The 19,902-nt window shown below is 36.0% G+C and overlaps 1 protein-coding gene across 1 annotated transcript in view; it reads left to right on the top strand.

Annotated features, from left to right (window-relative positions):
• Window positions 1–18,047, top strand: part of RBBP8 (RB binding protein 8, endonuclease) — a 39,584-nt gene extending 21,537 nt beyond the window's left edge. Inside the window, exons 8-19 of the mRNA XM_074146144.1 lie at window positions 891–992; window positions 2,142–2,239; window positions 2,873–3,000; window positions 4,712–5,597; window positions 5,687–5,813; window positions 6,928–7,028; window positions 7,841–7,955; window positions 8,854–9,024; window positions 9,639–9,708; window positions 10,696–10,792; window positions 14,686–14,827; window positions 17,317–18,047. Coding sequence (XP_074002245.1) covers window positions 891–992; window positions 2,142–2,239; window positions 2,873–3,000; window positions 4,712–5,597; window positions 5,687–5,813; window positions 6,928–7,028; window positions 7,841–7,955; window positions 8,854–9,024; window positions 9,639–9,708; window positions 10,696–10,792; window positions 14,686–14,827; window positions 17,317–17,414 — 2,135 coding nt within the window. The 3' untranslated portion in view covers window positions 17,415–18,047. The remainder of the gene's footprint in view (window positions 1–890; window positions 993–2,141; window positions 2,240–2,872; window positions 3,001–4,711; window positions 5,598–5,686; window positions 5,814–6,927; window positions 7,029–7,840; window positions 7,956–8,853; window positions 9,025–9,638; window positions 9,709–10,695; window positions 10,793–14,685; window positions 14,828–17,316) is intronic.
• Window positions 18,048–19,902: the final 1,855 nt, after the last annotated feature.

The following is a 19,902-nucleotide window of genomic DNA, read 5'->3' as shown; positions in this document are numbered from 1 at the left end:
GTGTATTTTAACTGTAAGAAGTGTTTTGGCTTGTATTTTAATTATACACAGATAGGGACTTTGGGGTTGTATTTTAATGATACACAGGAAATATGATAAACAATCTAGGTGCTCTTAATGTGTTAATTTATCTTGTGGAATAAAAAAAATATTTAATATATGATTATATCTAAATATAGCTTTTAACTAAAAGCTTCTTTCCAAGAATGAAAATAGCACAACTGTGGGGTGAAGAAGGTGGGTTGGTTATTCACACCCTTTATTTTGTGTGTGCAATTTTAGTGCTCTGAGTAGTTTCTCCTTTCTAAACATATCTACTTATCTCTTTTCTGAAGAAAAAATTGAGCTACTAAATTAAACCAAAGTTAAATATGGAGGAAATGGTGTAAATACCTATCACGGTTAATGGCTATGAAAAGCTGTCGGTATCCAGATAGAAAGGACTACATGGCACAAAGTTAGTAATGATTAAAATCTCAGGGTTTTCACCTTTTCATTACCTTAGCTGATGCAGAAAATTATACCTTTGGATGGCTTAATCTTTAATAGTTTTGTTGCCATATTAACAGGTCCAATATAGATTGAATACATACTTTTTATGTGGTTAGTATAGACAGTGATGTAATTATGTGTCAATATTGCTTTATGACTGACCAGCTAGGCTCACATTTCTGAGAGAAGGGATTAATATGAAATATTTATGACTAATTGTCATAGTGATGCCTCAGAATAAAAATAATCAGATGGGCTTAGGTTACTGGATCTACTGACATACCAAAATTTACATTCAAGCGCTTTTAAGATCGAGATCATTGTCTGTATCTACACAAAATTATCACAACAGGATACCTGATTTCACTGTGTAAAATTTTTTCTACATTTTCTCCTAGATTTTGGAAAAATTCCAATGTATTCTACACAAGTGAACAGTCACCACGAAGCAGAGATACTAGTGGCGGACACCTGTGATTCACAACTGTCACCTATACCAAGTAAGTGTATTAATAGATTTAGTTCTTATTCCATTCAGAATAAGGCAAAAATGTTGTAAAACTGAGGGTTCCTCAACAACTGGGGCTTCATCTCTTTAAACACAGTAGCCAGGAAAATGTTATATGCAAAAATGTTGTAAAACTGAGGGTTCCTCAACAACTGGGGCTTCATCTCTTTAAACACAGTAGCCAGAAAAATGTTATATTTACTCACAAATTGCTGCTGAAATGCCTATCTTGTAATGCCTGTCTGTATGCCAGTAAATATGTGATCTAGTGGCATAGCATCAGGGATTAGAGTCAAGAAATAAAAAGAAGCTCAGTGCAGCTCTTAGTGCAGATATCTTATATTTTAGGCAACTTAACCAATTGTCTTAGGTCTGATTTTCCGACTGTACTGCAGATAACATATTCTGAGAATTGCATTGGTTTGACATGAATATGTAACATTTAAAAGTGCTTCTGTTAATTATTCCCTTTTTTGCAATTGTGAATTGGTACAATTCTTTGTCTAATGTCCTTCTCCATAAACAGTTCTTTCACAAGAACTTTCTGCGTCCCTGCCTTTTTTCTGTGAAGCACAAATGACTCTGAGAATCAGCATTTTGGAATAATTCGTGCAGGTCAGGGTTGTAGTTCTTGTATTTTCTCATCATATTACCTTGCCCCAGTTTAATAAACTGGGTAATTCCCCTGAAAGAGGGGAAACTCATCTACTTGTTTTCCTAATGAAAACACAGGATGAATAATTAGAAGTATCATCTAGGAAATACGCAACACAGGCATTTTACTAAAAATATATATTATCACTGTTCTACGTGCTTTTCTCAGACTATTCATGTGGACTGGGAGTTTGGAAACAACTTTTACGTTGACTTGTCTTTGTATTTTAATTTTGGGGAGCTGTATTCAAATTGGAAGTCTATTTCTCTGTGATGATACAGCAGTTTCCTCTTTTGGGAAATTCTTCTTTTTCCCTCCTTCTCCACTTACAGATACCATTTCTATCTGACACAGGTCAAAGTATTTCCATAATTACCAGTTTTAATTTGTGATATTTTTAGTTCTGTGTTTGTACCATCTGTGTGAATGTGGTAAAATATTATAATGTGTATGTAATTTATTGTGAGCTTTTTTCTACTCGTAAAGATAAACCAAGGATGGGAGGCTATCCTGTTCCAAAGCCATCTTTTAACTTGGCTGCAGTTGTGGCAGAAACAATTGGACTTGCTGTTCAAGATGAATCTGTAAGTAGTATTCTCAGATTTTTTACATAATCAGCTTTTTGTGGCGGTTGTTTTCAAAACCACTGTATTTCTCATTTGCATTAAAATTCTGCAAAAGTATTCTGAGTTCCAATAAGTTCACTTTGATTTGCTTTTGCTTACTCATTACAGAATTGCTCTAGCAAGAAGAGATGTAACTGTGCTGACCTGTCCAGGGGTTGGGGAGGAGGGTTGGCTTCCTGTTGTGTATACAACTTTCAAATTTAACTAAGACAGTGAACTAAATCCTTGGGTTTGTCAAGCTCTGTTTGTGCAGTAATTAAGTCTAAGACACTAAAAAAGATTATTTGGTGATGAGACTGTTAGGTGACTCAGCTGAGATTATTTGATGTTTTTGTGTGGTAACTACAGTGAGAAAGATAGTATGCAGACTTTATTTTAATGTGCATTGGAATGATGAATTTTTAAAATTTCCATAAGATTTCTTTAAAGTTGTTCATCAAAATCTTCAGTTTTTATTATTTTTCAGAGTTTTGAATGTTTCAATTTGAATGGCTCTTCAAAGTATTTATGTGCAAACCTAGCATATTTCTGATTTTTAATAATAATAGCGTCTTACACTTCCTTTCTTTGTTTTCCTTCACCACTTGCAAGGAGTCCCAGGGTGTACTGAGTCCTCCCTGCACTAATACTGTTATGAGCCAGGCCCCAGAGAGCATGCAATCTGAAAACTCAAGAAAACATCCAGCTTCTGAATCAAGAAATGATGACAACAATATAGGGTGTGTTTCCACTTGGTTATAATAATATTGTTTTAAATGAGTGTATATGAAGTTCTGGTTTCAGTAGAATTTAAAACTTTACAGCAGTTTGGTTTAAAGGCACAGTCATGGAAGAAATTATTTTCATATTATACAGGCTTCTTTCAAGTAAATAACATTAAAGCAAAGGAACTGATAGAATAAAAACTGGACTTTCACTTCATTCTCAAACTTCTAATTTGAGCTTTCTGTATATGCAGTCCCTCTGTGACTTGACCTCTTGTTATCGTGACGTATCTTCTGAGGCCCGTGAACCTGGGTGTTAGTAGCCTGGAGCTAGGGTAGGAAAATGTCATGGTTTTGGCCGGATTTACCAAAACCAGCCTGACAGATGGCCCTTCCTCCACCCCCTCACCCCCAAAGAGAGGAGAGGAAGAGATAAGGAGAGTTAGAAGTTTAGAATGAACTAAACCACTTTAATGAGGAATTAATATTAAAATAAAAAAGAAGAAAAATAATGAAATAGATGCAATATATACAAAACCGTATCAAGCTCCCAGGGTGACAGTCATGTCACCGGCAGGCACTGGGGAAGTCCCAGACTAGACTCGGCAACAGATGGGAACTGCTTTCCAGCTCTGGAGTCAGGAACACACGGATCAGGATCAAAGGCAGATGAACAGACAGAGTCCTCTTCGGACTTTGGCCATTGCAGAAAGAGAGTTGACCCTTTGATCCCTCAGCTTTTATACTGAGCATGGGGCAGATGGGATGGAATACCCCAGTTGGTCAGGTTTGGGTCACCTGTCCTGTCCACTCCTCCCCACTGATGTGACCCCTCTATGTTTTTTTCATTTCCGACCCTCTAAGGGGACAAATAACGAAATGGGCTGACCTTGGTTGTTAGAGCAATAAGTATAAGCAAGGGCCTCTCTGCATACCATTCCTTGGCATGGAGCACAAACATTGGTCTGATCATTCTCAGAACGAGCAGTTTTCTCCACAATATGCTGTTAATTTCAGAGAGTTAGAAGAGGCCTAGCTAAGATGTAAAATTACTAAACAGAAAATCGGTTCTGTTTTACTTCAAGCTGGGACAGAAAATGATCATAAAATTTTTCTGCTGACTAGATGTCATACCAGTTGTCTGTTGCCCTTTACACTTTCCTCAGGATGTTGTGGTCTAAACTGAATTTTTTTTTTTTTTTAGACCCTATTTGTCATCTTAAATGTATGTTTTATTGGTGACAAGTGAAAAACAGAGTACCTGAAAGGAGCTTGCACATTTTTCCTTTCCTTGCAGAAGCTTTGAGAACCTGTTATTGTATCTTATAAAAGGTCTATACAAGAACCTAGATAAACTGCTGTCACAACCATTCTCACTTTTTTCCATTTCTCTGCATTGAAAGATGGGGAGTCCTTTGGTAGAAGAGATTCCTAGGTAGGCTTAATTCCATCCCTGGTTCCCAGTTGAATGTGGAGCAGAATTTCACACCATACTAAAGTGAAGGACAAGGTCTGTGTTTTGTTTGTCTTTTGCAGCTCTAAGCGTGACAGTTCTTACTCCTAGACCAAAAATTTCCCTCTACTTTTTCCTGCTGTTTTCAGTTAATACTAGCAGCTCTGACAGCTTTAAAGTAGATCATGGAAAACTTATTTTTGTATATCCCTTTCTGTCCTCCCAGCCCCTCGTGTACTCCAGGAAAAACATCTGATCTCTCATTGTATTCAGTCTTTCAGGTCCATCTCAGAATACTCCACCACATGTTGACTGGGATTCCCAGGTAGCTTCTCCTGTTTTTGGAGCTTCTAGCAATGTGAAGAACAACTCAAGTACAAGTCACGCCTCTTGTGTCTTAGATTCAGGACTGAAGCCTCATCTCAAAACCAACCTCTTCAACAATCCTTCCAGTTCCAGATCTCATAAAAATAGATCAAAATCTGAAGATGTTGCTTTTGTTGCACCACTGAATGTTGGAACTGAAATCAACTCAGTTATCAGCCAGGCCTCTATCAATAGGCAAATGGTTGTGAAAAAGAGTACTAATGAGGCTGTAACCGGTGTTGGAAACACTTGTGCAGCTAAAAATGAGCTGATCAAGAGCGATTTCCTTCTCATACACCAGAGACAGCTAGAAGGCAGGTCTGCTAAGAGAAAGAAAGCTGAAGATGACCATGCAATAAGCTGTGAAAAAGCATCCTTCAACAAAGAGAACTCTGTGCCCTTTCAGTCAGACATTCAGCATATTAATGGGGAACATACAGTTGATAAGCCCTTGGATCTGTCTGACCGCTTCTCTGGAGTTCGTTGTCAAGAGAAAAAACAAGGAAATGAGGAGACCTGTAAAAATAGACTGAAACAGGTGACCCTGCATGATGTTTTTTCACAGTTTGGGAAGCCCATTCCTGAAGGTTCATCATCCAATCAGAAAGTCAACAATGAGAGCTGTTTGTTTGGCAGAGATTTACAAGAAGAATCCTATGTACAAGAGGCAATGCTGGGAAAAACATTCCCAGATAAGAAAAACCAGATCCAAATGAAAGAAGAAGTTCCTCTCTTCAGTGTTGTACCACTGCGAAGTTCTGTAGAAACAGAGCAACTTTTTGATGATGTGAAGGTATGCTTTCTGCCTTCTCTTTTTTTCCTTCTCCTTTGAAATATTATATTTAAGTTTTGGGAAATAGTAAAATTGCCATATGTTGTTAGGTTGCCAGTGGCCATGTACCAAATAGAAAGAGAACAAGGACAGGACATGGAGAGTCTGAACCAGCATCTGTACTTCAACCAAACCCTTGTAGACTATCAAAAAATAAAGCACTGCAAAATGAGCAAGGTAACTTGATGAAAATGTGCATTTTATTGTCCCCCACCCCTTCAGCCTGTGCTATGGTTGAATAGAATTTTCTCCCACTTTAATCACTGTCTCTGTTCTGCTTCTAACTTAGTCTCACCCCATTCAGGACTTCTCAAGATCACCCCCCACACTTTCAGTCTGTATCTTCCTGGCATTCTTTTGTCACTAGATAAGAAATATATCATTGGTATTCAGCTGTAAACTCATCAGGCTGGGAATGTTGTCTTTCTCATTGATTTAGCACTGTTGTTTAATGCAACGTATGAATAATAGATACTGAAATAAAATCTCAGGAAGTTTGAGTTTAAACTGTATCAAATGCTTGAAAACTGTACTTAAGTGTAAGGATAAGTCACTTTGTTAATATCGTTCATGATTCCTGATGATCTGTTAAAGAAATTTGTTCCTTTAATGACAATGAACAGATGCTGCTAAATACTCATCTTGTATCTTCTTTCCTGTTAAGTGGTCCCAGTCTGAAAACTTTTTTTTTTTGAACTGGGATTGTAGAATCACTGCTTCTGTACTCCTTAGCTGAGCTGCTACACTGCATACTTTATTTATATTTATATATACTTATATTTATAGAAATACTTGCATTGTGAATTTAAAAGAAATCTGTCAGCAGTTGATTTTACCACGTGGCTTGCAATCTAAACCTTTGCTTCAGAGACAAATCAAGAGCTAGCTCTAGAACCACAACCAGATGCTTTTGTACTCCTTGTATTCTAAGACCTGACTTAGCTATTCTTATCAGTCTAATGTCTTCTGTCCAGTATTAATGCTACTGGATTTACACAGTACAGAGATTCTACCTGCAAGAGTATTTTATGTATTGCATACCTCATACAAACACCAAGGAGTGGTGTGCTCCCTGAATATGACAAAAAAATTACAGATCTATTTCTAACTCTTCAAACAAAATATGGTTTACAAGAAATGAGCATGTTTATCGTTTGAGAAAAATCAATGCCTAAACCCAAAGGTGAATTGATAAAAGGAAAGCTGACTTATAATTTAGACGCTATAGAATGCTGTTGGCAGAATTTTATTCTGATTATTAGCCTTTTTTTCTCATATTCTCTGTATCCAGACCTGAAAGATAAATCTTCTTCAGAAAACCTCCAGTGGAGCATAGACCCAGGAGCTGACCTTTCACAGTACAAAATGGACATGACTGTGATTGATACAAAGGTAAACTTATGTAACAAGTCTGCATGTTCTATGGTACTGAAGAAACCCTACAAAAGTAGAATCATGAATTTTATTCTGGGCAGACCAAACCTACTTTTTAACAAAAATCTGAATTCAGCTCACTTGATATTTGTTCCCGCTCCTGAAATGTTTGTTTATGCATGGTTCACTGCAGTTATCTTAAAACATTTCCACTGTCTAGTTTTATTTGATAAACTCAGCAAGGTGGCTCAGTATGAAACTGATGGATTTGGGGTGGTATGGGGTTTCTTTTTAAGACAAAAAAAAATAAATTTCCAAATCTCATAGTTTTTTCCTGTGAAAATATTCACTGTGATATCTCTTTACGTTAACTAATAGAAAATGTGAAGATAATGACCATTACCTTTCTTTGAGTTGGGTGCAGGTTGGTTATTAGAATCTCTGAGAATTTTCCCAAAGTCTGTTTGTTTTGTCTCACTTAAAGGCTATCTTAAAATGTATTACTAATTTGACCAATTTTCAATTTCAGTATGTGTCATTGTTACTTTTTATCTTTGTAGAATTTAACATGAAAACTTTTAAGATGCTTCTGGCCCATCAAGTAATGTAATCCACCAGATAAATGCTTCATGCTTGAATTTCAAAACATGTTGTTCTCTTACCTAGATTTTACATCTTTATCGTGCAGATGTTACTGCAGAAAATACATCACAGAAAGCATCCAGAAAGATGCCAGTAGCTATTGTGGAAGCATTTCAGATATACAGCGATGACACTGACTGTACAAGTTGCCTCTGAGTGCTATTGTCATGTTTGGTTTTTTTACTCAGGGCGGTTCTCAGTCAAGAGTCGGAGGGGAAGCTGTTGATATGGATTATACATATGTTAGTCAAAGTGTGCTATCAAGAATGAAAAATCAAGAGCAAAACCAAGAAAGCAGTCCAAGTAAGACTTTCCTTTTTCTTCCCTTTGGTTTACTTTGTTGTGTTTTTTTGGGGGGGAAGAAAGAGTGAAGGGCATTTTTTCCTCTATGTGAATAGATAGTAAAAAATTGTTTGCAGTAAAACAGCACTGATGCATTTTTGCATCAAAGATCAGTATGTTTCCTAGTAAAATCAGTCGCTGTTGTTGAGGTTTTTTAAACTTAGATGAAGAAAATGACAGGATTTGTGCTGAGCTAGAGCCAGTACCTATGCTTTTACAGTGCTTAAAGAGCTAAATAACCATATAATAGTTTTGATCTCACCTGCCACAATCATTCTTACGACAAACAGCTTTGAAAGTTTGCTATGTAATCATATCAGACTTTCCATGGGAAGACTAATTTAATTTTTAATGGCATATAAATAGAACTAGTATACTTAAATCCAAATGTGTTTATATCACATTTAATTTATGGTACATGGTGAATCGTGGCTGTAGGGCAGTGACTTTTAACTGTGTTTTGTTTTTTTAAGCTGTTGCAACTTGACCACTTTTCTGTAGTTTATCTCCTACCCACAGAAAGTATTTCCTTCTGCTTGGATAACTTCATAATTTCCAAGAACAGAAATTTCATGCATCCAGTATTAAGGTTAAAGTTATATCTAAATGATTTTGTAATTAATCAAATTTTAGAAATTGAATCAAGTTATCTTTATGAAAAATAGATGAGCAGTGTCTGCATTTAAAAGATTGACAGGGCGGTTGCAGAAAGAATAATTGTATTGCTGGTGTTGAGTCAAGCACTACTGGAACAGGAAGTAAATGTTAGTTCTTTTGGTACGCATTCAATTAGAATACTCTTTCTTGACTTAAATTGTTGAGAAACTGATTTGGATGTTGATTATGCTTTTTATAACAGGAGGAGAAAACAGAAAGAATGATACCTTAACAGAAATGTTTGATCGGACAACCCATGAAGAATATGAATCCTGCCTATCAGAAGATAGTCCTTCTGCATGTGATGAGAAAGAAATTCTTCATGATGAAGAGCAGGACAAGGGAGTAACAGCAGCAAGCAAGAAACTAAAGAGTGGGATATAATTTGTTTTGTCTTTATTAGCTTGGTTAAAATACAAAAGTTGATTTGAAACCAGGCTCTGTTCTCTAGGAACAAATATGCCAAATAAACCATGAGTTCACTTTGCATAAATTCATGGGGAAAATTATTCATTGTAAGGACATAACATAAACCAATATGAAAATCATTTTGGTAGTTCATACATATAACCAACACACAACTATGGGATGTGTAATGGAAGCTGGCACAGGAGCTGTACAGCAAAGCGACTCTTACAGAAAACACCAGGTTTTGGCTGCAGATTAGTTGATTCCTTTCTTCTCCCTCTCCTAGGTTCTATCAAAGGTTTTGCACTATTTTGTATTTTAAGCAGCCTTTCCTTTGCTATTCTGTTTATCTTTTTCAATTTTCTTGCTTCTGTTTTCCTTCTGCTCCAGTAATGCTCTTTGATCACTGGTTCAATCAATTCTATATTATTTTTAGTATTTTGAATTTGTTGTCTCGACTGAATGTACGTGGCATTTTTGTATTTCTTAATACCTGGCTAATAATTTACAGACGTTTCTCCAGGCAGCCTGTTAACCTTATATGACATGTAATTTTTTGTTTTGCATGTATATTTACAGAATATGAGGATAAACAAGATAAAGCCAAGCAGAAAGCTTTTGTGGAGCCATATTTCAAAAGTGATGAAAGGTAATTTAGTTTGTTCTGCATAGGCATTTTAAGGCTCTTTATACCCTCCCTATAGGGAACTTGTTCTCCCATAAAACAAACGTGTTTGTGCGTAATATACTAGCAGCTGGATGTGCAGGTAAAAGATCTAGTGAATTAGATAAAAGCCTTAGATAAAAGCTGGGGTATGGGGAAAAAAAATAAACACGTTGAGATGCCTATCTGTCACATTTACTGAAGAGAAGGGATTGCCTCTTCTGCTCTTTATAATTTTTTTTGAATGCAGTATTTTGTAATCCATGTTGTTTCTTACAGGCGCGTGGTCATGCATGAGTTCATGAGCAAAGAGCCTATGAGTTGCTTGTACCAATAAAAACCTTTCCTTCTCTGGCATTTTGGCCCCTTCCTCTAGCCAATAAATGAGTAATGTTTAACAACTGTGCCTCTTAGTGCTTCCTCTGTTGCCTTTCTGTATAATCATCATTGGTGGTCTGAATCTTAATTTCCTAATGATATCAACCCCTTCAGTTAAATAGTTGTTAGCTTATTTTTTACCTGAGCATATGTTTTCTTTGTAGAGGAAAACTTGCTTAGTGTTTTGTGACCAGATGAGTTGAAAGGAATCTGTTAGTTCTTTTACTGAACTGCGTGTTCATCTTGCAGAAATCAATGCAAGCACAACTGTGTCACAGGCAAAATAAATATTCCACAGATCTATATTTGAGTCATTTTGATCTAGTAGTTACTTTTACGCTATGAAAAGCCATAATGAGGAGATGCATATCTCTGGTTATGTGAAAGATCACATTACATTTTTAAAATCCTGAAACTGTTTTTGTTACAAAAAAGTCCTATTCATCTATGAAATGCAGTATAATTGGGTTTTGTAGGCATTTTCTGATATTTTTTCTTCTCTTGACTCTCCTTCATTGTATTCTAAAAACTGAAAATTTCCAGATATGTAAGAGAAACAATCGTACTATCATGTGAAAATTTTTTGTTTTTCAGAAAGAATACTGTGTTAGATTTTCCTCATATTGAGGTTATTCGGAAAAAAGAAGAAAGAAGAAAATTGCCTGGCCATACGTGTAAGGAATGTGAAATAGTAAGTAGTGCTTTAAAATTGGGTCAGTCTTCCATTCTTCTAGTTCTGCTAGTGTCCAAGTGCTAAAGTGCTGGTGAAATTAGGAATCTGGTTGCGTCACCATCAGTACCTACAGCAGCAGGTAAGTAAATGTTTACCATCGCTGTTTTACCAACTTCTGGGATGGTTGGTTTGCTTTTAACTGTAGTAACTGCCTATAACTTAGCCTTAACTTTTTGCGTGTATCTGTTTGAAAATAGAAACTTCTCACATCATGGTTCCAGTAAGATTTTTGTTATTAAAAAATACTTTACCTAGTCAAAGAATGATTACAAGTTTCTAAACTTAGCTCAAAAGCTCTACTGAAATACATAAATTCTATGTCCTGTTGTACCTATATATATATATATATCTTAATTTGGGGTTTTTTTCCCTTTTTTCTGAGGTGTCTGTGTTTTCAGGTAATTGTACCAGCATAGGTGCCAATGTGTATATATGTGCAAATGCATGCAAGAATGTTTACATTAGCAGGTTAAAAAGCATGACATTTTAGGTTTCACATGACACTTTTTCCTCCTTTTACTAAAGTACTTTCAGATATTTGGTATAGTAATAAAATATTGAATTAATTGCATGTGTAATAAGAACATACTCCATTTGGTCATTAATAGACTTTCAAGCTGGAGTTAATTAGGCGGTGATCTTATACATTATGACTTGCCAGAAGTGTGGATTAATGACTGAATAATGAGGGATTCTCTCTAATCTTTGTAGTTAAATCACATTTACTTAGATGAAGAAATTTAGTAGAAAATATTTTTAATAAAAACACAGTCCTGAAAAATAGCTTTGGTAAAACTCATTAAATACAAATGATTAAGTTTTACAGTCAGATATAAATACCATGTTCAAAAATATGTTTGATTTAAAGAGTTTGAAAGAAAACAAGGCGGGGGAGGGGAAGGGCAAGGGCAAAAAAACCCACCCAAGCTTTCAGTCTTTTTCTCGGCCAAGAGACACGTGTTAAGTGCTTTAATTTCCTGTCTCTATAAGCTACAGATCTTCTCCTCTCAGCAAATCCAATTTTTGTTACTTTCTGGCAAGTTAGAGTGGTAACTGGTGTTTGGAAACACTTACAGCTCCAATTTTACAATATTAGGTTTTTACATTAAACTTGAGAAAAATTTGAGGTTGTTGGGTTTTTTTTAAGTCTACACTATTCAAGATGAATGTCTTGGAATGTGTGGAATGCCTGGCTGTGTCATTGCACCATAGTAAAACTAGCTTTGAATGAAATGCCTATGGAAAAAGGGAGTATTGGACAAAGCATAAATGATACTTTAAAAAAGTTTTGGCTTGCTTATTAGTCATACAGGTTTGAAAAGACTCCAAAGTCTAAGGAAATACTTAAGGAAGGAGTAGAAATCAGTAAATTGTTTCTGGCCGTGTGCTGCATGCAGTAGGGAAGTGGGGGGAGTTATCTGTCATTTTGAGAAGACGTGAGAGATTCAACTTCTGCACATGCTGTAGCAGACTGATGTCAAACTCGTAAGTCCTTATCTTAAAACTTTGTGGAAGCATCTCATTCACTTTACAGTGTAGAACATTTGATAAGAGGTTTTGGTTTGGTTTGTTATGACTTTATTATGTGATCAGAGAAAGATTGTATGCAGGAGTTAGTGGTAGCTTGTAAAAGTAATGTTTGTTTGTGTGGTTACTAAATCTAGCCACACTTTAGATTAGGGAATCGGTTAGATGTTTTTATATATATTTAGATTATGGGTATTACTCTGTAAGTAACTTTGTGCTAAACAAATGAGAGGAATTGCCGGGACTGTTTAGTATGAGGAAGAGGAGGCTGAGGGGAGACCTCATCACTCTCTACAACTACTTGAAAGGACACTGTAGAGAGGTTGGTGCTGGTCTCTTCGCACAGGTAATTAATGACAGAACGAGAGGGAATGGCTTCAAGCTCCAACAGGGTGGGTTTAGACTGAACATTAGGAAAGAATTTTTCACAGAAAGAGTGGTCAGGCATTGGAATAGGCTGCCCAGGGAGGTGGTTGAGTCACCATCCCTGGATGTGTTTAAGAGACGTTTAGATGTGGTGTTGGGGGATATGATATATGGGAGAACTTTGTAGAGTAGGGTTGATGGTTGGACTCGATGATCCCAAGGGTCTCTTCCAACCTAGACGATTCTATGAATATTTTAAGGGTTTGTTCTCTTTTTGAGACTGCAAATTGTAGAGTTCTGGAAATGATTCTTTTATAGTGAAGATACTGCAGGATGAGATTTTTGCATATCTTTTCACACATGGAAAAGCCCGGCTCGAATGTTTTGAGGGGGTTGAAAATGCTGTGGATAGTGAGATCAATCTAGAAAACAGCTAAGAGTTCTTTTTGCTGTTTAGCAGACGTATATGTAACTTATTCTTTGTCAATCCTAATAGATTTCTAAACAAGCCAAAATAAAAAAAAAGTTACTAGTCTCTTACCTTGATTATTGATTGGTCCTTGCAAGAACAACTGATTTCAGTGACTTCTGTTCCTACAGACCTGTACTGTATTTTTCATTGTTTGATCCATTAATATTCCTCACCAATCATAAACAAAAAATTGCAGCACGCTGCAAAATTTTAGTAGGTAGACTTCTAAAATTCCAGTCTATTTAAAGGTCAAACATAAGTGAACTGGTAATTATCCTTAAATAATACTCAACTATTAATCTATTTGGTTTACACAGGTACTGTAGAATTCTTGTAATTAATTTTGTTAACACCATGTCACTTCTTAAATTTTATCAGTGAAAACTGATGTGTACTAGATGATAGTTCCTCCTCTTTCATTAGTATCTAGATCTTTAACTGAGTGACAAAGGCATTTTTCCAGCAGGGTCTTTGAAGTCCAGCCACATAAGTGACCCTACTCTGTCTGACTCGATCCTCAGCTACTGATACCCACTTAAGTTCTGGTCTTGGCATAGGCTTTTTCCTGTTTAAGGGAATGTTGTATAAGACAGTGGCAAACATTTTCAAACTAAGTGTCTCCAAATTCGGTGACTGAAAGGGGTTCTGCTGTCAAGAGTGTGGGAGTATCCTGGGCTTATATACAATGTATTTTGAAGAACTTTTCACTAGGGGCTCATAACTGTTCTTGAAAGTTATCTTTGGAATTGACAATTTATTATATCCTGTGCACCAGGACTCTCTAGTAGACAGACCAGTGATCTGAAATGTTGGTTACAGCCTGCTGACAACCTGAGTCTCTGTTCTTAACCAGGAGATCCACGTTACTAGATCAGATTCCTGTACAAATAAAGATTAGGTAGCCAATTTACTGTATACTGTAGAAAATGTTCAGCTGGAGTCCCAGTATCAGTCAGCTAGTTAAATTAGCTCTTTATTTACTCCTAATTTGAGGGTAATAAAGTAGGAAGTATTTTGACTGAAGTTTGTATTACTACTGTAAATTTAGACACTGGAAATAATTCTACATCATATTTTTTTGGTGCGTTTTCACTTTTCTATTTTATTTGTAAACGTGAGCTGAATTTATTAGAAAATTCCCATCTATTTCAACACCTGGGCTACTTAGCTTTGTAAAGCCAGTGAGTAAAACTGTTGACATAAGTAATTGTACACGTCTAAACCTTGTACCTGTGGTATGTTAAAAGATACAAAGCTAACAAACTTGCCACCATAAGGTTATACTTAATCTGTAAATTCAGCAAGCTTTTAGGATAATGACCAGGTGTTTGTCATTTGGATAACAAATCTCTACTCTTGTCTATTCCCACCATTATTTTTAGATAACTGTGTTAATAAACAGTGATTGACAATATCATTGTGTAAAGCAGTTGCTCTATATGTATGAATTTGTTAATTTGGAATTTTTTTTCCCCCTAACATTCAGTATTATGCAGACATTCCAGAAGAAGAGAGAGAAAAGAAGCTAGCTTCTTGTTCAAGACACAGATTTCGCTACATTCCTCCAAATACTCCTGAAAATTTCTGGGAGGTTGGATTTCCTTCCACCCAAACTTGTGTGGAAAGAGGTTCGTGCAAAAAAAGGCTTACAAAGCTGCTTTTTTTTTTTTATGGTTCTTTGAAATTATCTCTAGTTCATAAAGCAGACTTTTTTACCCAGTCTTCTTGAGGTCTGATTACTTATCAGCAGGCATTATTTGGAATATAAGAGAATATAAGGAAACTTTCTTAGAGCCTAGATAGAGAAGGCAAACCAACTTAATTAAAACCCTACATGTCTTTGAACCAAAGCAAGAGTTGGGTCAACATTTTCAACGGCAAAGGCTGAGAGATTGTACTTACTGAGGAGAGTCAGGCAGCACTGTTGATGTCCTTGTTGATGTCCACATGATACTGGAAACATTGAAGGTAGGGTGTGATTAAATAGTTTTTAATACTTATACCCTACTTGTTAGTGACACTCAGAAGTTGTTCTGGTTGGTTTTTTTCACTCCTCTTCACACAGATTGTTCTTTCCTAAGTAATTCTTCTAAATGCTAGAGCTTGATGTAAAAACTCATTTTTATTGATAATGTTAAAACATTATGAGTTTGTAGTGTACTGTATGTACATTTCTTCAGAAGTGGTGAAGCTCTGAGGTAAGGAGCCCTATATGAATTCTCTCTGTGTTACTTATATCTTTATTTGTGCATATGTTATTAGCTGTGAAGTATTAATCTTCACTTATTCTTATCTGTTCTTGTAACAGTTTCAGGTCAGGCATAGGAAAATGTAGCCAGAGATGTCTTTCTGTTCTTGTGTGATAGTGTTGTGGTATCATCCTTAATCTTTCAGAACAGGAAGCCTTGATTTCTAGGGCCTAACATAACTTTCATAGTGCAAATCATACTGCCTAGTCAAGGTATAGTGAGTTGAGTTCATTTAAATTCAAAGCTGTATTTCCAAGAAATACGTGTATTTCAGACATGGTGTTCAGAACTTTAGGGCTCCCCCTCTGCCCTGTTGTGGGGGGGACAAATGTCAAATTTGCTCTTGAAGCCCAAGCCAAGTTCCCCCTTCTTAAATATCCACTGCTAAAGGTTAAGCTAGTCACAGAATTTGCAGGCTTTTAAGGGCTGAGCTTGGTTAGGCTTCAGGAAAATGGTTCTTTTGTTTTGTTTTGTTTTCATCAATTTGTCTCTGATATAACATAAGGGAAAGTGAATCCCTCAGTCCAGCTAGCCAGCACCTCAGGAACACTGCTGAATCGCTGCTTCCTTTGTGAGTAGTCTCTTTCCTCTCTTGTGTACCCACTTAGGGCTTGGCTGAGGCTAATCCATTCCTCCTTTACCTTATGGAATGAGAGAGAGTTCTCACCACTCTTGAACCACCTTTGGTTCTTGATCATTATCTTTCAAGATGAAGAAATCATGGTCCTTTCTCTTCCAACCTAGTTGCTTCTTACCCATTGCAGCTGATGGGAAAGCTGATATAAACTAGGCATGTCCATTTATAACTTCAGGTGATTGAGAGATTCTGTTAGGGAGATTGTCTGCTAGGGAGATGTCTGCATTTGGAATCTGCAACCTCATTTAAAATTAGCTTCTTGGTTATCTCCTTGTTCTGCTACAGTAACAGCTGTTTGTTTGTTAATGGTTCTCAACAGCGTATCAGAGGCAGACTTTAGATCAGCCCTTTCTTGGTAAAAAGCCGTATCATACAAGAGCGCAGCAAGAAAACCAAAACGCCAGAGAGTTCCCATGATGAGCAATTGCAGCTGTCACTCGGCAGCAGTGGGGTACAAAGGATGTATTTTCTACTTCTTATTAGTGTCTTGAACCAGTGTGGCTTGTGTTGGTTTTTTTTAAGTAACTGGGTTGTGTAGACAGCATTTTCCAACTACGAAATAGGAATCTGCTACTCTCACTTCAGTGGATGTTAGTGCTGATAAACAGTAGGGGTTTGACAAAAGCCAGGTGCTGTAACCGATTTGCATAAAATGTCTGCTTATTGTCAGCGTTAGCCAAGTTGAACGTTACAGAAATCTATGCACTTCACTTATCAGAGAGCTTTCAAGGTGTGTTTTGATCCATAGGTTCATGTTTGGCTTTTTCCAAATGGACAAGTCTTTAATTAATAAGAATGCCCTCAAAACAGAGGGATGTACTATTTAGACCCACAAAGCACATGTACCTGCGTGGCACAAGTTTCCTGTGTATTACTAAGAAATAAATTTTTTCAAAGTGATTTTTATTAGTCAATTGAATTCGCAGTACTTGCATACTTTATTACTCTTATGTAAAATCTTCTGTAGAAGAGACAGTGAAAAATGCAATTTTGTTTTGAATAGATGAACAATTAATAGTTTCCATTCCCTTCTTCAGTATAATCTGTATTGCATTACTATAGTCATCTACCAGAGAGCAACTGAGTGTTTTCGTTTCATCTCTAACTTTTTGTCATAAAAGAAAAAAAAAAAAAGACAAAATATTTTTTGAGGGTAAACAAAAAATGAAACTAAAGTTATGCGTGTTTTTATATTCTGTTTCTTACCTCAGTTTGTTCTTATTTTTTTAAGGATATATTAAAGAGGATCTTGCTCCCTGTCAGCGTCCAAAAAGACGGCAGCCTTATGCTGTAATGTTTTCTCCAAAAGGCAAAGAGCAGAAGACATAAAGGATGGGGAAATAAGGCACACCAGCTTGAAGAGTATCTTTTCTGTACTTAGATATTTATAGTTAATATAAACTTGAAATACAGAACTGTGTTTTCCAGAATGATAGATAAATCATTTCATTAAATATGTAAATTTTATAAAATTCATCTGAAAATCTGATGTACCAGGAAACAAAACTATTTAATGTATGTTTATTTCATATTGTGTTAATACATTTTGTATTAATTTTTGCACCTGTCAGACAATGAGTCTCCCATTTTTTTTTTCTTTGAAGTCAACAGTTAAAATTTCAGCAAATCCTGTCTAAACGTGTCAGTGAGTAACTGCTTTGAAGTCACTGAAATCAGTTGTTCTTGCAAGGTCTAAATGCCTGTCAATGGGAACAGAAGTGCAGATTTTATAGGGTACTTTTATTTTGCACTGGATTTTTTTATATAGCCTTTCTCTTTTGGTAATAATGGTTATATCTACTTGTAATAAAGCTGTATTAAATATGAAAGGTATCTACTGTTAATAGTTTGGAGGTATAAAAACCATGTAGTCTAAGTGTTTGTCTTAAATTTTTCTGCTAAATGTATAGCATCATGTTTTCCTCAGTGTTTAAATTAGAATATCCGATATTCTTTTCTCTTAATTCGATCTGTTTGTATATCTGTCTCATTTATTGATAGAAGATAAGCATTGTTATTTCTAAATTGGGATGACAGCTATGCACAGAGTTCTACTAGGTGATGACCATTGCTATCCACTAGATTATGAAGGATTCTCCAGGCATATTTTAAATTAATTTTTTATAGCAGAGGATATAGTCTCATACTTGCCTTTGGAGAGTAAAAGTATACAGTATCACAGAGGCAGGGTAATGCTTTTACATAGGTAGGCAGGCCAAAGATCACTGTAAGATACTTAAGAATAAAATAGCATTCTAGAATAGAATAAAATTTTCAAGCAGCTTACAATCAGAGTTAGGCTCAACCAGTGAGAATTCTCTTTAAAAAGAGATTGTAAAGCAAGCAACTATTTAAATGCCTTAAACCAAAATAAAAGAACAGAAAGTACAGATGCTTTTATTGATATATATTTACAAAATATATCTGTACTTTCTATTGTTGTATTGTTTTATATATATATATAGTGTATGTGTGTGTGTAAAAAATATGTATTTAAAAACTTGGGGGATAGGACCATGTAATTCCAAGTGTATTGTTACAGGAGTGGCAGTAGGTTCTGCTGGTAGAGAGGTTGGTTACATTATTCACTGTGCAGGTAGAACTAGAATATAGAGCAGAAGGAGGGCATTTGCAAAGCAGAAGGTAAGATTCCAATTGAAAAGGAGACACAGAAGAAGGGGTGTGATAGATGCCAATAAAGTCATGAAGTGTGGGAATGGTAAACAGGAGGTGTTGCTCACTAAGGGGCAGCAGGTTTAGTTACAGGCAGGAAGGAGCATCTTCCTGCATAACCCAGTTGAACCTTGGATTATGCTGTGGAACTGCTGCAGGATGTTATGGATACAAAAAAAGTTTGAGCAGGTTAAAAGGAACATAAGGTGGAAAGAAGTCATCAAGGATGTGTTATAGATGCTACCACTGCCTTAGGAGTTTTTGAAGTCTACATTACAGGAAGCTGGAAGAGTATTCTAGGGGGAAGTATCTGTGTTTCCATAGGTGTCCCTCGGTCTGGCTGTACTTCATGTTTCATACTGCCAAAATTCCACAGTATATTTACTGTCTTACTGTCTGAGATACCACTTTTCCCTTCAAAAGGTGATGTACTCCAGCTTTTTGTCTGCATCTGCCAACTTAGGAATAGCTTAAGAGTTGTTTCACTAAATATATGACGTGTCCTGTGTCCAACAAGCGTTACAACTATAGATCTGTGAAGTGTGCCGTTATTTAGACTCTGCCATTTGATACTAACTTCTGCTTACTTCAGAGTTTGTTAGTATTTCAACTGCCAAATACAAGAGATGTTTGCAGAGATTTTTGGTACAAAAGAGTGAACAATGTACAATTGAATATTTTAGCAATACACGCTTTTGTTTTTTTGAAAGGTGGTTACTGTCTGTGAGGACAGTCCTACTCCACTAGAGGACAGTAACGAACTGCTTTTATATGTAAAACAATATAAGAACTACCCTTTTTTCCTCTTTAGTTAGCCAATTTTTTAAGACTGTAGTTGCCTTTAAAATTTTAGATCTCTTGCCCAGCTGTTCTGATGTCAGGAAAAAATATTTCACTACTGAGAACCAAACTTAATCTTGACAAGTAAGATCAATTAAAAAAAGTATATCTAGAAACAAGAATAGAAACGGAACAGCTGAGATAGGCTAGGAGTAAGAAAAATTCCTAAAGAAATACCAAAAGTCTGAGCAACTTTTGTGTTACAGAAAAAATGATGGAAACTTACGAGTTTTAGAAATTCAGTTAGAGATTTCTACTTGCAATAATTCCTAATTGCAATTTCCAATTATGGCTTATCTGTATT

This window comes from Numenius arquata, chromosome 4 (assembly GCF_964106895.1).
Source record: "Numenius arquata chromosome 4, bNumArq3.hap1.1, whole genome shotgun sequence".
NCBI classification, from domain to species: Eukaryota; Metazoa; Chordata; class Aves; order Charadriiformes; family Scolopacidae; genus Numenius; species Numenius arquata.
Note: the sequence above shows the minus strand (reverse complement) of the source record. Positions and strands in the feature narration are given on the sequence as shown.